This window comes from Pelecanus crispus, chromosome 11, assembly GCF_030463565.1.
Source record: "Pelecanus crispus isolate bPelCri1 chromosome 11, bPelCri1.pri, whole genome shotgun sequence".
Classification (NCBI taxonomy): Eukaryota; Metazoa; Chordata; class Aves; order Pelecaniformes; family Pelecanidae; genus Pelecanus; species Pelecanus crispus.
Window position 1 is genome coordinate 29264907 of NC_134653.1, and position 14017 is coordinate 29278923.

At 48.5% G+C, this 14017-nt stretch overlaps 1 protein-coding gene across 1 annotated transcript in view; it reads left to right on the forward strand.

Annotated features, from left to right (window-relative positions):
• Positions 1–14017, forward strand: part of TTC28 (tetratricopeptide repeat domain 28) — a 202933-nt gene that overhangs the window by 153467 nt on the left and 35449 nt on the right. Inside the window, exons 7-11 of the mRNA XM_075718953.1 lie at positions 7088–8429; positions 8809–9332; positions 10940–11049; positions 11362–11491; positions 11916–12134. Of these exons, the coding sequence (XP_075575068.1) occupies positions 7088–8429; positions 8809–9332; positions 10940–11049; positions 11362–11491; positions 11916–12134 (2325 nt within the window). The remainder of the gene's footprint in view (positions 1–7087; positions 8430–8808; positions 9333–10939; positions 11050–11361; positions 11492–11915; positions 12135–14017) is intronic.

Genomic DNA, 14017 nt, shown 5'->3' on the forward strand with positions numbered 1-14017 from the left:
TCCAGTACCAATTAAAAAGTCAAGTCTTAATTGTCTCTTTCATCTAATCCACATGCAAAACAAAACCTCATCAAAATAACCATGCTGACAGGCAAAAAAAATGTATCTAAATGTGTGTTTCCAAGCCAGAATGTTAGAGTTGGCCTCTTTGCTGAAGCAACAGAAATTTTCTGTTTGCATTTCACTGATTTAGATGGAAAGCTCTCTTTAAGTGTACTATCTAACACTGAGCAAGACAGACACAATATAACATAGCCCAGCTGCTGTAGTGCTCTGCAGGGAGATACAATGCGCTCTGCAACTCGGTAAGCAGAAGGTAATGGACTGAGGGCAAGTCACAAGTTATCAAGCGCTTCACAACAAGGAGATGTGGAGTTTAACCAGAAGTCTCAGACTGTCAACCTTTGCAAAGCAGATGACATTCCCAAATGCCAAGGCTGCATGTAGAGAGCTGGCTTTTCAGCCTCTACAGCTCTTAAGGGTTCCCACTGCGATGGAGAGAGGACACTTCAGATTATTCATAAAACTGTATAAAGTCCGTCCCTCGGTGCTTAGCATCTCTTTGCAGTTACAAGAGAACTTCTGTGCCTATCTTCATGTGCTTGGTGTGTTGTCCGGAGGTGCCAGATATTTTCTCTTGAAGCATTTTTGAGATTAGGGTCAAAAAATGGTGGTTAGTTACATTTGGCCATCTCTTCCCCAATTGCTGAAGGATGAGCTAACTCACCCAAGACCCCTTTCCCTCATCTCTGACCGCTCACAGGCGCGCTCAGCCAGCCGGCTGCACTGCAGCAGAGCATGCGTCAGACGGTGGATGCTGGTAGGCTCTCCAGTCCGCACCGAGAAGGGGACTGGGACGTGGTTCTCCCACCACACGGGTGAGCTTCAGAACCACTTCTGCTCTGTTTCAACTTTCAGCGTGTTTGTATGTCATTCTGAAAGACCAGGTTCAGTCAACAGTGATGTTGCCTCAGTCTAAGCTGGAAGCCATGGTGCAGCTGTGACCCTATCACAACGCAGAGGTTTATTCTGCACTGGCTAATGCTAGTGGGAGACTGGAGGTCCCTTTGACTTCTGCTCTAACTGCCTGCCGGGCTCCAGCTCAGGCGCTGCAAAGACTGTCCCAAAGTTAGTCTGACGCTTTACCTCTCACTTTACCAATTTGTTGCCTGAATTGGAAAAAGTTGGTGATTTGCGTAGGTAGAACGTAACTTTTATGATGATTTTGCTGATGTTATACAGGTCTCTACCCAGTTCTAAATGTATTCGTCATTAAGGAAAGAAAGCTTGTGAATTAATGTAATTTGTGCAATTTTGGGTGCTTTACACTATATAAGGCAGTAAAGGCTATCTCTGACCATTTCCCCTTGTGTCTGCTGGGTTCTCATCTTGGGTCTGGTCTGCTGTATCCTTCATGTGCTGTTCCAGAATGTAGTCTAGTTGCCTGACCAGAAGGCTGTCTTTTACTTTGGAGTCAATGATTATAGCTGTAAGAATGAGTCAGAATGCTGATGTTTTGAAGTGACAGTGTGTTTCTGGATCCTTCTTCCTTAAGTGGCCACAACAGATGGGTGACAGCTCAAGCAAACTAATGTGATAGCAGGCTCCATGGGTGAGGAGAGCACAGCTTTGTTCTCTGTTATGCTACTTGGTTTTGTCCTGGGTATCTTCTGGTAAACATTTGCTCACTGTTTTTCTCCTTTCTTGGCAGTAAAGAGGCTGACTAAAACATTTAGAACTGTGAAGGCTTCATCTCCCATCCATCTACGAACCTCATTTTTGTCTGTTGAGGAATGCACAAAGAGAGAATATATTTGGTAGGTGATGATTTTGGAGTCTGAGTCAGAACCTTTCCTTCCTGGGCCGTCCTTTGTAATTACCCCTGGCAAATGATGGAAACGTACCAGGAGGTGCTGTGTGGGGTCTCTTGCCAGGTTCCTCTTTTCCCAAGAGCAACCTTAATTTTTTAGACAAAATTCTGGGAATTTGCTTGAGCAGGGATTGTGACAAAGAGCAGCCTTTTTGGTGAACATAGTATCCAGGGTGAAACTCCATCTGTAGTCTCTGCAGAGAGGGGCAGCACTGGCAGTTTCAGTAACCTGTTGCCCTAACCTCTAGTGTGAATTTTACTTCTCTGGCTGCCATTTGCCTTTCAAAGCCATGCTCTGTGTCTGACTTTCCATCTTCCTCTCCCACTTCCCTTCTCTTCAATGCCCAACAGGAGAGGCCGGTGTTCTGGGGCAGGAATTCCTGTTATCTCCAGCCCCAGATACTCCTTTTCTCATCTGTCCTCAAGTATAGCATGAAGTGGCAGTGGGAGAGAGTCTGGGTTGCGTCAGCATCCCCAGTGCTCTTCCTCCATTGTGAGTTCCTCTGTATTGAGGGAGAGAGGTAATTACAGTGAGCATAGGACTCCTCACTAGCATCCTTGTCTTTCATCCGCTGCTCCTGTGGACACAGCTCCTGAGTTGTCAATGGCATTTTAATGGTGACCACTGTGCACTGACTTTTCTTATTCCTCACAGTGAAGTGGAGTCTCTTCCGGGTGCTTAAGCTTTGGGGCTGAGCTGTGGCATCCTGTCTGCTCGCTAGGGCCTCCTAAATGATCTTGGGATACCAAAGATTTTTCCTTCTCTGTCAAGTCAGCTGAGTCTTTGCCAAAGTAATCTCCAGTGCTACCAGAGATGTTGATCCAAGGAGGGTAAGAAGGCTGAGATGGAAGAATACAGAGAGGAACTTTGTGACCAGAGTAGGATTCACATCTTAAGGCTGGTGATCCATGGGTGGCCAGAGGAACCTCCACCTGATCAAGCGTCTTGTACTCTGCACACAGCAGTGGTGTGGCCTGATGACTGTAATGGCGAATGGATACACTAGTACAAGAGCTATTTAGAAGGATTTTTTTGGTACAAGAGAAATTGTAGGCTGAAGTATGGATTTCACACCAAGCTCCTCATATTACCTCTTCTTATTTTTTTTTTTTAATGTACTAGGTGCTAAAAGCAGGAACTTGCATTCCACGCTGCTCCAGCACCTCTAGCGGGCAGGCAGCTTTGCAGATGGCTTCTTCAGCTTAAATTTTCCCATCTCAGTGCCATGTGGACAACAGAAGCACCAAATCACAGGCCAGACTTGCTTGGGTGTCATCTTGGTTTCTAAGATACCAACTTGGAAACTGATCTAGATTTGGGGAGATGGATAAATAAAGTAATTATTGCATCTTCCAGATGAGCAGAATCCCTTGCAGACCAAGATGAGCTTCTCTCTTTCCTAAGAGGCATCTGGTCTGTTTCTTGCAGTTGTTTTGTTGCCAAAGATTGCAGCTAAGGACCTTGCATCCTGCAGGACATGGGAAAGAATGTGAAACAGCCCACGCTTGACATGGCTTGCAGATAAAATATACGTGGAACTATTAGCAAGGTGTAGAGTCAGCATCCCCTCAGAGCGAGCCGCAAGTCTGCAGTCCAGGGTCAGGGTTGTCTCTAGCTTTGACAAGAATTTTGTTTAAGTGTATAGCTGAGGATAGACTGAGGATGGGAAAACACTGTTGCCATTTGATGGGAGGGAGATGGAGCCAGGATGCTTGGAAAGTAGGGCAGGGATGGCAGCTTGTACAGAAAGGATGATGGGAACCTATGGAGTAGCGACAACATAGCAGGGGAGTGAACTAGGTGATTGCTCTTGTTTCCAGGCGCTAGGGCAGCAAGGCTCAGTAGATGCTAACAGCCAGTCTGTGGAGCCCGTGCATCTCTGGCAGACTGTGTCCCTGGAGTCTCTGTAAGATCTGGGCGGCTGGGTGTTTCCAGTCATGCGGCGGGAAAGATCTGCATGCTATTCTGAGTTCTTCAAGGTGTCCAACCTTCCAGCCAGTCCTCCTTCTGCCTGTCCTGTTACTCTGTATTTCAGCCTGTTTGCATCTGCAAACCTCAGCGAGTTGCGGCTGGTAGCTCCTGGCAGTGTCCTGGTGACATTTTTCCTACTCTGTTCCTTGAGAAGTAAGGGCTATGTTTTATTTCTCAGCATGACACACTTGGGATTAATGAAGCATAAGGAAATGATCTATGAATGTGCTTTTATAGAGAGTCTTGCTGATGAGTTCATTCACGTCCTGCAGCAGCCACTTCTGCCTGGGATATTATTGGCAATGTAATGACTTGGTGGTGTAAGACTTTTTGGGAGGGTGGCCTAAGAGCAAATGGTCCCTGTGCTGTGCAGCACCATGGCAACGCAACTCATGGAGGCAGTGTGTTTTTGAGGCGGTGTGTGCTCCAACAATATGGGATGTCCATGTTCCCAGTGTAATTCGTTGGCCCATGAGTGGTTGTTGCTGGCCTCATACCCTACCAGAAAAGCTGCAGAAGCTCAGAGTTACCAGGGGAATCTATGATTAGACTAAGAGAAGTGGAAGATGCCTCCTGAGGCATTGAATCCAGTCTCCTGTTACTGCACATGCCTTGTAACGCTAATACCATGATTCATAAACTAACCATGTGCCATTTTAACAGTAATGTTTTGTTTGCTTCACTATCCTACTGTGGGGCTGTTCTGGAGCTGTGGCACTCTGATGGTGAAAATAATTTCTAGGGTTGATGCCCCTCTGTGGTTACACCAGCATTGGTCTGTAAATTGATTAACTCTTCTGCATCCAACAGGAATCACATTTGTCTGTCTGCTGGAAATGCATCAATTCACTGGATAGCTCCTTCTCGTTTCCAGATGATGATGCCCTGCCCTTGTAGTCTTGAAGTGTGTGTCTTTGCATAGTTTACTGCTGATTTTCACCACCCCATTCTTGTTGCTGTGGCACGCAAGGTTGTCCAGTCCTTCCTCCATAGTCATCCCATCCTTCTGTGTGTCAGCAGTGCTTCTTAACTGGGTTTCATCGGCGCGTCTTGAGTAGTACTTGCTTCCTTTGTGCCAAAGTCACCGCTAAAAATTTTGAATAAGGTTTGTCCTTTTTTCTGTTTTCTGACTCTTAATTAAGAGGAACCTCATTAAAGAACAAGTCATCTAGGCAGTCAGCTGAACTCGCATTTGCTTTTAACCTGTTTTCTGTCCTCTCTCTCCCTTTTACGGTCACTTCAAGCTGAGTGCTTTCCCACACCTGATTCCTCAGAGGAAGTGGAGAATGGTGCTGGTGGAGAGCAACGGCATGTCTTGTCTCCTTGAGGAGTCTGTCCATTTAGCAGTAAGAGATTAGGAAAAGCTTGCTCATTCCCTTATTCTGAAAACCCTGGGTTTTCAGAGGTGGTTTTCAATGAGCTGTGTGTTTAGCTTTCTCACAGGTGGGGCCCGCTGTGTTGTATCTCGCTGGGCAGGGCCTGGCTGCCCGCACTGGAGCCGAGGCACCCCGAGGTGCTGGCTGGGAGGGACACAGCATTCGGGAGACAGGGCTGGGAGTGCGGGCTCCTTGGGCAGTGCTCGTTCTGTCAGCTTCCAGCTCAGACACCTCTTGCTGTTTCCAGGGGAGAGATCTACCTAATTCCATCTTTTCTAGTTTCCGAAGCAATGGGATGCTTTCACAGTGACTGTTTTTTGCAGTTTCAAAGTTACTTAGCTTTGTGTCCAATCCAGTACCACCCCTTGTAATTACTTTGTGTTTTTTCTGCGGAAATCGGTGGTCTTTCCTGTGAGTGCTCTGCTGTGTGCAGCAGTGCAGCTGTCCACCGACCCCAGCACTGGCTGTATCTCCAGATAGGGGATGGGGGGCCAAAATACTCACGTGGGGTCACTTAGCTTAGTTCATCCTGTCCTTCCTGCCACCACCTTCCCTCGTCATACTGGAGGGAATGCATCAGCCAGAGATGCAATAGCTAATGCTGATCAATTAGAGCTGCAGGCTCGTTGGAGCTGTGGAAGGATTTGGCCAGGAGCTGGACTAAGACACCAGGGAGCCAGTCCCTCCTGCCCTGAGCTCTAGCTTTGATCACGATTGCAGTGTGGGGCGAGAGAAAAGAACTGTCATCAGCAGACAAGCGTTTGCTGTTTTGATCCTGTTTTGTTCTGCCGATGTTTTCTAAATTGCCTTCTCCTGAAGCCTCATGTTAGTAGGAAAGTGAGCAGAATTTCTGAATGACTTGCTTTGATAGAATACAGGTAATCCAGCCAGCATGCCTCATGCTGACATAATGGAACTTGGGGTTTCAGTCCTACATGAGTTTAAAAAATGAATCTGCGAGGTCCAGATTGCCTCGGGAAAGCAAATTCCAGCCCTTGTGTTCCGGGCTCACTTGGAAAGCCTCTGTCTTCAAATTTCTCTTTGAAAGTACAAACCAAGAGGAGGCTGATGCACAGGGCCTGGTCACAGCATGCTGCCCTTGCCGGTGACTGGGGAAGGCAGCTGCCTCCTGACCCTCCACATCTCTTTTCCCTCAACACGTTGGGTGTGATACGGAGGTGGAATTTGGAAGCTGTTTTCTTTTAGGGGCAGGGAAAGACCTAAAGTTGTCTTCAGGTGTCAAGTAACTGTGACAAATCTGCAGAATCAGGTAACTGTGTTTGCAGGGCCTCCTTCAGTGGCTCCTGGATCTCCAAGCCTGTTCATGAGTGTTTGCAAAGGAGCCACATGTAGTATTAGCACAGAGTTTAACTGAAGCGTAAGTTGTAACACTAGCAGATTCAGAGCTCCTGTTCCCCTGTCTCATAACAAGTACAAGATGATTTGACTGCAATTGAAAAGCAAATGCAAATGCTTTCTCACTCAGTGTGCTGAGTATGAGCTCTGGAGTCACCAGGTATCACTGATGAAAAAAAAAAAGGTAGCATAATTAAAAAAGAAAATGGGCATTTTATAAGGCCACACTGTCCAGTTGTTGTGGTGAATGCATGCTTCATGTGTAATAAAAAACCTTCTCCGGGATTTGCCTGTTAGGAGCGAGGAAGCAGTCCACTTGAGAAGGGCTGCGCCACGTCAGCTGTGCCGGGGACACATCAGGGGGCTGCGGGGAAGGGATGGGGTTGCCTGGGGAAAGGGCCAGGCCATGAGCTGCCGAGGGCCGGGCTGCCGGAAGACCTGGCATGGCAAGGTATTGCAGAAGGGTTAGCACAGAGGAATGTTTTTGTTGAGCCCGCTTCTGTTATTTTTCAGGAATCATTCACCAGATGAAAGGTGACTATGACACTGCACTGCGGCTGCATAAGACACATCTGTCCATAGCTCAGGAGCTAAGCGATTACGCGGCCCAGGGCCGGGCCTATGGCAACATGGGCAATGCTTACAACGCTCTCGGCATGTATGACCAGGCTGTCAAGTACCACCGGCAGGAGCTGCAGATTTCTATGGAAGTAAATGACCGTGCCTCTCAGGCATCTACACATGGGAACTTAGCAGTTGCCTATCAAGCGTTGGGTGCCCATGACCGTGCTCTGCAGCACTACCAAAATCATCTCAACATTGCCCGGGAGCTGCGAGACATCCAGAGTGAAGCACGGGCCCTCAGCAATTTGGGCAACTTCCACTGCTCACGAGGAGAGTATGTGCAGGCAGCCCCTTACTACGAGCAGTACCTGCGCTTGTCCCCAGAGCTGCAGGACATGGAAGGGGAGGGGAAGGTTTGCCATAACCTTGGCTATGCCCATTACTGCCTTGGGAACTACGAGGAAGCTGTTAAGTACTACGAGCAGGATCTTGCCTTAGCAAAGGATCTTCATGACAAGCTGAGCCAAGCGAAAGCCTATTGCAACCTGGGCCTGGCCTTCAAAGCCTTGATGGACTTCAGCAAAGCAGAGGAGTGTCAAAAGTACCTGTTGTCCCTGGCCCAGTCTCTGAACAATTCCCAGGCCAAATTCCGAGCTCTGGGTAACTTAGGGGATATTTTTGTCTGTAAAAAAGACGTAAATGGTGCAATAAAATTTTATGAGCAGCAGTTGAGCTTAGCCCATCATGTTAAAGACAGGAGACTGGAAGCCAGTGCCTATGCAGCCTTGGGCTCTGCATACAGAATGATACAGAAGTGTGACAAGGCTTTAGGTTACCACACGCAGGAGCTGGAAGTGTATCAGGAGCTGGGAGATGTGCCGGGTGAATGCAGAGCACACGGTCACCTTGCTGCAGTGTATATGTCACTTGGGAAGTACACCATGGCCTTCAAGTGTTACGAAGAACAGCTGGAGCTTGGGCAGAAGTTGAAGGACCCCAGCATAGAAGCCCAAGTCTATGGTAACATGGGCATTACCAAGATGAACATGAATGTCATGGAGGAAGCTATTGGCTACTTTGAACAGCAGCTGGCCATGCTGCAGCAGCTCAGTGGAAATGAATCTGTATTAGATCGGGGCCGAGCGTATGGGAACCTGGGAGATTGTTATGAGGCTCTGGGAGATTTTGAGGAAGCTATAAAGTATTATGAACAGTACCTGTCTGTGGCTCAGAGCTTGAACCGTATGCAAGATCAGGCAAAGGCCTACCGGGGCTTGGGCAATGGGCACAGGTAAGGAGCACTGCATATGTATTCTAATGACAGACAGTGAAGTACAAGTAGAAATGGATGCATTGTGTTACTACTGGGGTGTGTTTGTGTGGCCATTGTACACATGCACGGGGATGCGGCATGGGAGCGAGTAACAGAGTCCTCTGGGTGCTGAGGACTGTGCTACTGGCTCAAATAATGAAGCTGATGTTGCTCTGGCCTGAGAGGAAAAGTTTATAGCGTGGCAGAAGGAGGAGGTTGATTCAAAGGTGCCGGGGATGTCTCCTGGGGGGAGCATTTGTCTCTGCTTGAGAGGTTTGAGCTGGCCTCTAGAGGAAATGACAAATCTTCTTTCAAGATAATACTGGCAAAATAAATGCTGTGTTTTCTTCGCTTGTAGGGCTATGGGAAGTTTGCAGCAGGCTTTGGTGTGCTTTGAGAAGAGGCTTGTGGTGGCACATGAGCTGGGGGAGGCATTTAACAAAGCCCAGGCCTATGGCGAGCTGGGGAGCTTGCACAGCCAGCTGGGGAACTATGAGCAAGCCATTTCTTGCCTGGAGCGCCAGCTGAACATTGCTCGAGAGATGAAGGACCGAGCTCTGGAGAGCGATGCTGCCTGCGGCCTTGGTGGGGTCTACCAGCAGATGGGAGAGTACGACACAGCCCTGCAGTATCACCAGCTAGACCTGCAGATTGCAGAGGAGACCAACAACCCCACTTGCCAAGGCCGGGCTTACGGGAACCTGGGCCTGACCTACGAGTCCTTGGGCACCTACGAGAGGGCGGTAGTTTATCAGGAGCAGCACCTCAGCATTGCAGCGCAAATGAACGACCTTGTAGCCAAAACTGTGTCTTACAGCAGTCTGGGGAGGACTCATCACGCCTTGCAGAACTACTCTCAGGCTGTGATGTACCTGCAGGAAGGTAAGAGGCTGAATTATGCAACAGAGCATGTAGTGGTAGGTGCAGGGGGAGAGGAGGGAGGCCCGAAGAGAATGGAGAGAATGTGGTACTGTGAGCGTGGCACTAAGAGGATGTGTTTAACAGTGGCCTTTGATGCAAGAGCTCTTGGAGACATTCATAGCTAATGTTGGCCATCCGTGTGAGTAGCTGTCCAAGTGGGCTGTTACGGTCAGCACGCCATGTCAGTCGGAGCCTTCCTGGTGTCCTGCAGAGAAAGCATTGCAAAGCATGGTCTGTGCCTTCCTGGGGGAGGCTCAGCTAGCTCTGAGCTTGAATCCAGACCATACCTGTCAGAGTCTCCTTATAAAGCTCGTTTGCGCCTGAGCCTAGATGGTGTAAACCTTTGCTATAAATAGCATTGCATACCAGAAACTGGCTCTGGGAAAACCACATCAGGTTGTAATGGATATCTCTGATCCTCAGAGCAGGTCTCAGACTGATAGGTGCCTTGCTGATAGCCACCTGGCCTTTCCTTCTGCATTCAAGGGGGATTGAGACCAGGTGGGCGAGTGTCCTCTGAGCTGAGTGAAAACAAGTTGTGTTTTATAGGGAGGTGAGAGAGGTTCAGCCCTCGGTGTCTGGAAGCCATCCACTGCTGCTGAGTGCCGGGGCCAGCACTGGCTTGTGAGTTGTGTTGCTGCAAGGGATTCCAGCATGCAAGCAGCATCTGTTCAAGGTGGTGGCTCTCTGATGGAGGAGATGAGCAGCGTAGCTGGAGTGTATGAAGCTGGAAGCCAAAGGATTAATTACTTCAGTTAGTCTGGTTTTCCTGAAACTGACCTTCGCAGAATTCCAGTATGCTGAGGGAATTCAATTAAGTTGGAGGGGGAGCAATTAAATACAGCTTCTTCTCCTGGTGTGACGCAGGATTTCTGAAAAGCCTGCAGATGCTAGCTGCTGCTGAGCTGCATGGTTGTGGCCAGGGCCCCCACTCCCCCGTCTGTGGGAAATCTGAGGTGCCTAAGAGGAGGTATCCCTGTTGTCAGCAGGACCACGGAGGTGAGAGGTTTGGAGCATGGTGGAAGGGGGAATGGCACAGAAGGTGCTGCTGGAAGTGAAACGAGCTCCAGGCCGTTCATGCCAGGACCCTGCCCTCTGCTCTGCTTCAGTACATAAACCATGCGGAGCCTGCCAGAAGGCTGGGGAGAGCTGGTGGGAAACAAGCCAGTAATGTGGCAAGAGGTGTCTTTTTCTGGCAGCATTTGGCAGCTCAGTGTGATTTTGTTTGTCTGTGTGGCTTTTAAGGTTTAAAAGTCAAACTTCTTGATAGGGGTTTACTGAGTGTGTCTCAGGGGGACTGCACCTTAACCTCACTTAGGGAGGTCTTGGTCCATGGCAATGTCTCTTGCTGAGGCACCTCTCACCCTGGTCAGCAGCAGCTGCCCGTCGCTGCTCTGCTCAGCGTCCCACACTCGGCAGCTCCGTGTCTGTCTCTGCCTGCCACAGGAGCCCTGGAGGCCCCGGGCCCCCCGAGGTGACAGCCCCGGGCTGCTGAGGCAGAAGTGCTCAACCCGGCTGCCGAAGCCCCTTCTCCCCTTTGGCCCTCTCTCACTCTGACTGCTTTTCAGGACTGAGGCTGGCAGAGCAGCTGGGACGCAGAGAAGATGAAGCCAAAATCCGCCACGGCCTCGGCCTCTCCCTCTGGGCGAGTGGGAACCTGGAAGAGTCTCAGCACCAGGTATACCGTGGGCTGCCCTGTGCTGGTGGGCTTGTGTCCTCTGAGCCCTTTGGGTCATTCCTGTCCTCGGGGGAGGAAGCGTCTGGTGCATCCTGGGGAGGGTGTGTAATGCACTGAGCCGACTCGGCCCCTGTGCCTTCCTGCTCCATCCTAAGTCACCTCCCCTCTGCCAGGGATGCTGCCATCCTGAGGGGCTGTCTGAGGCAGACCTCCCCTGCCTGAGGGTATGTTGGCCCTGGGTCCTCCTGCTCTCCCAGCCAGTGCTTTGTCCTGCGTCTGTAAGGAAGTCACCATGGCTATTTTCCCCCCCAGCTGTACCGGGCCTCGGCACTGTTTGAAACCATCCGACATGAAGTGCAGCTGAGCACAGATTACAAGCTGTCACTGTTCGACCTGCAGACATCCTCCTATCAGGCCCTGCAGCGAGTACTTGTCAGTCTTGGTAAGAGATGCCATCTTATGCTGAGTCTGAACTCCAAGCTCATGCCCAGAGTTCAGCTGAAGTTGCGGGGAGGCAGTTCATGATACATCTTTCACTCATCAGTCCGATGCAACACAGCGTTTCTTTGCCAGGACAGAAATAAGGGCCTCCTGCCTTGGTTTTCAGGCACCTTTGGATCTTCTTTCTTGCTTCCTCCATTCATTTGCCTTTCTGTGGCTCATTTTCCCATACGTCATGTTATTGCCCGCAGCCAAGATAATCTGTGGACTGTATTCCAGCGCAGACTACTCTTTCCAGAAATGAGTGCTGTGACTCTGCTTCCCCAGGTTTTAGTTCGGGTTGGGATAGCAGCTGTCTCTGTTCCTGCACATTGCGCTACAGACCACATTGGTGTCAGGTCTGAGAGATGGCTTTGTCTTTTCAGGTCACCACGATGAAGCTTTGGCAGTAGCAGAGAGAGGACGAACGAGAGCATTTGCTGACCTGCTCGTGGAACGCCAGACTGGGCAGCAGGACTCTGATCCCTATTCTCCAGTGACCATTGACCAGGTCCTGGAGACAGTGAATGGCCAGAGGGGACTTGTTCTCTACTACTCACTGGCTGCAGGTTATCTGTACAGCTGGCTGCTGGCTCCTGGGGCAGGTGAGGTTGTTTTTGGAGATGAGAGCCTGTCAACAAGCCTTACAAAGGGAGAATTGGGCCATTTGCAGCTAGGAATGAATCTGGGACCAGAGTGAACGTATGAGGGGATCCTTTCCATCTAGTACCTTAGAGCTGAATAGGCTGAAAACTGTGGCATAGCCACAGCAATAATGATGTAGAAGTGCTTATTCGGGACTTTGATGTTCACCTGGAGATGGTAATGTTTCACATGTTTAATATTTCCATTTTTCAACCTCCAATCTGTATCTATTTCCCACAGGGCAGAGCAGTAATGAGATTCCAAGTATGTTGGCTCTGTGAGAATCTTCTATGCATAAGAATCCCTACTTTAATTATATTTCTGTGCTTTATCCTTCCAAAAGCTTTTGACATTTATCCACTGAAGTGGATTGCAGAAAACAGAAGGGCGTCCCCACTTCCTGATATGCCATTGAGCTGCCTGATCCTCTGAATTCTCTTCATATGAATGTGGAAACACTTATCACAGAGGAGCAAGGAGGATTAATTTGAAGAGGATTGCTTTTTGCAGACAGCTGCTGTTCATTATCTAATAAAGTGATGACTGTAAATTTTCATGAGTTCTTTCTGGATATAATTTAATAATTGCAGCCCTTCACCATGACAAAGCTAAAGAGATAAAAAGCACTATTCAGATTGCAGCAGAAATGCTCTGGGAAGGGAAGCAAACATTCACACATGCCTGACTTCAGATGGGATGACAGTGATTGGAAGATATGCTTTTTGGGGGCGTTTTGCAATGTTGCATGTATAAGTGTAAGATGGTGGTGTCCTGCTATGCATCCAGTCACTAATTCACTCTTCAGGCCTGTAGTTTGCACAGTAAAATGCCAGTAATTCTATAGTATTAATACCAAGATGAGCTTACTAAAATTACATGGACCAGAAGTGTAGGGTTTGCCACTAGGCTTCATGACCAGTCTCCTCCTTGCCCAAACTGGGTCTTATAGAAAAGCAGGTGCACCCTTCCAGTACATGGGTTTGTACTTGAAGGCACTGTCAGGTGTTGGGAAGGAGAGGGACTGTGGTGCTTCCACTTGAGCAGCTTTGCTGGGAAGCTCTATAGGAGTGACTCCAACCCAGCCACAGTGACCTCTTCTTGTTTCGTTAGTGCTAGCAGGGAGAGTAGCTTCAGTGGCAGCCCAGGATCCTCATTATTCCACTGAGATGGTACCGTTAGCCTCTTCGCTGATTCTCTTTTTGCTGCTGTTGCTGCAGAAGGAGTTGCTGTATTCTTTATTACTCCACTCTTAACTGGTTTAATAATTTATGCTGTCAAGGCAAACAGGGCATCCGGAGCAGCCTTTGATCGCAGGCTGTAGAATTAATTATATCAGGAAGGATATGCCACTGTGAGTGGAGGAAGCTTTTATCTGCAGTAATAGTAGAATTCTTAACAAAACAGTGAGTGTCCTTTATCTGTTTTACCCATTGTGAAACGCTGTCTTAATATTTTACTATGCATTAATCTATCTTTTTCTTTCTTTGTATATAATGTATTTTCATGCATATGAGTGAAATGAAAAATCTTTGTGTGATGCGAGGAGGTTCTGCTGTAGTAATAACACTTTTGTTCAGCATTTGAGCCTTGTGTGTTCAATTTATGTGATCAGAGGCTATTAATAGGTATTTTTCATGTGCATCTATTGAAATGCGAATTACTCTGGTAGGTGCTTGTATGAAAGATCTGTTTTATATTTTAGATGAGACTGCTGCAATAGCAAATGCATTCTGGGCATCTCATAAAAGCACTGCTCTGCTTTCGTACCTTTGAGCCATCATCTGCAAAGTACAAAACCAGATTCTAAAAGCAAGGCTGTAATACAGAATGCTGGAAAAGCCCT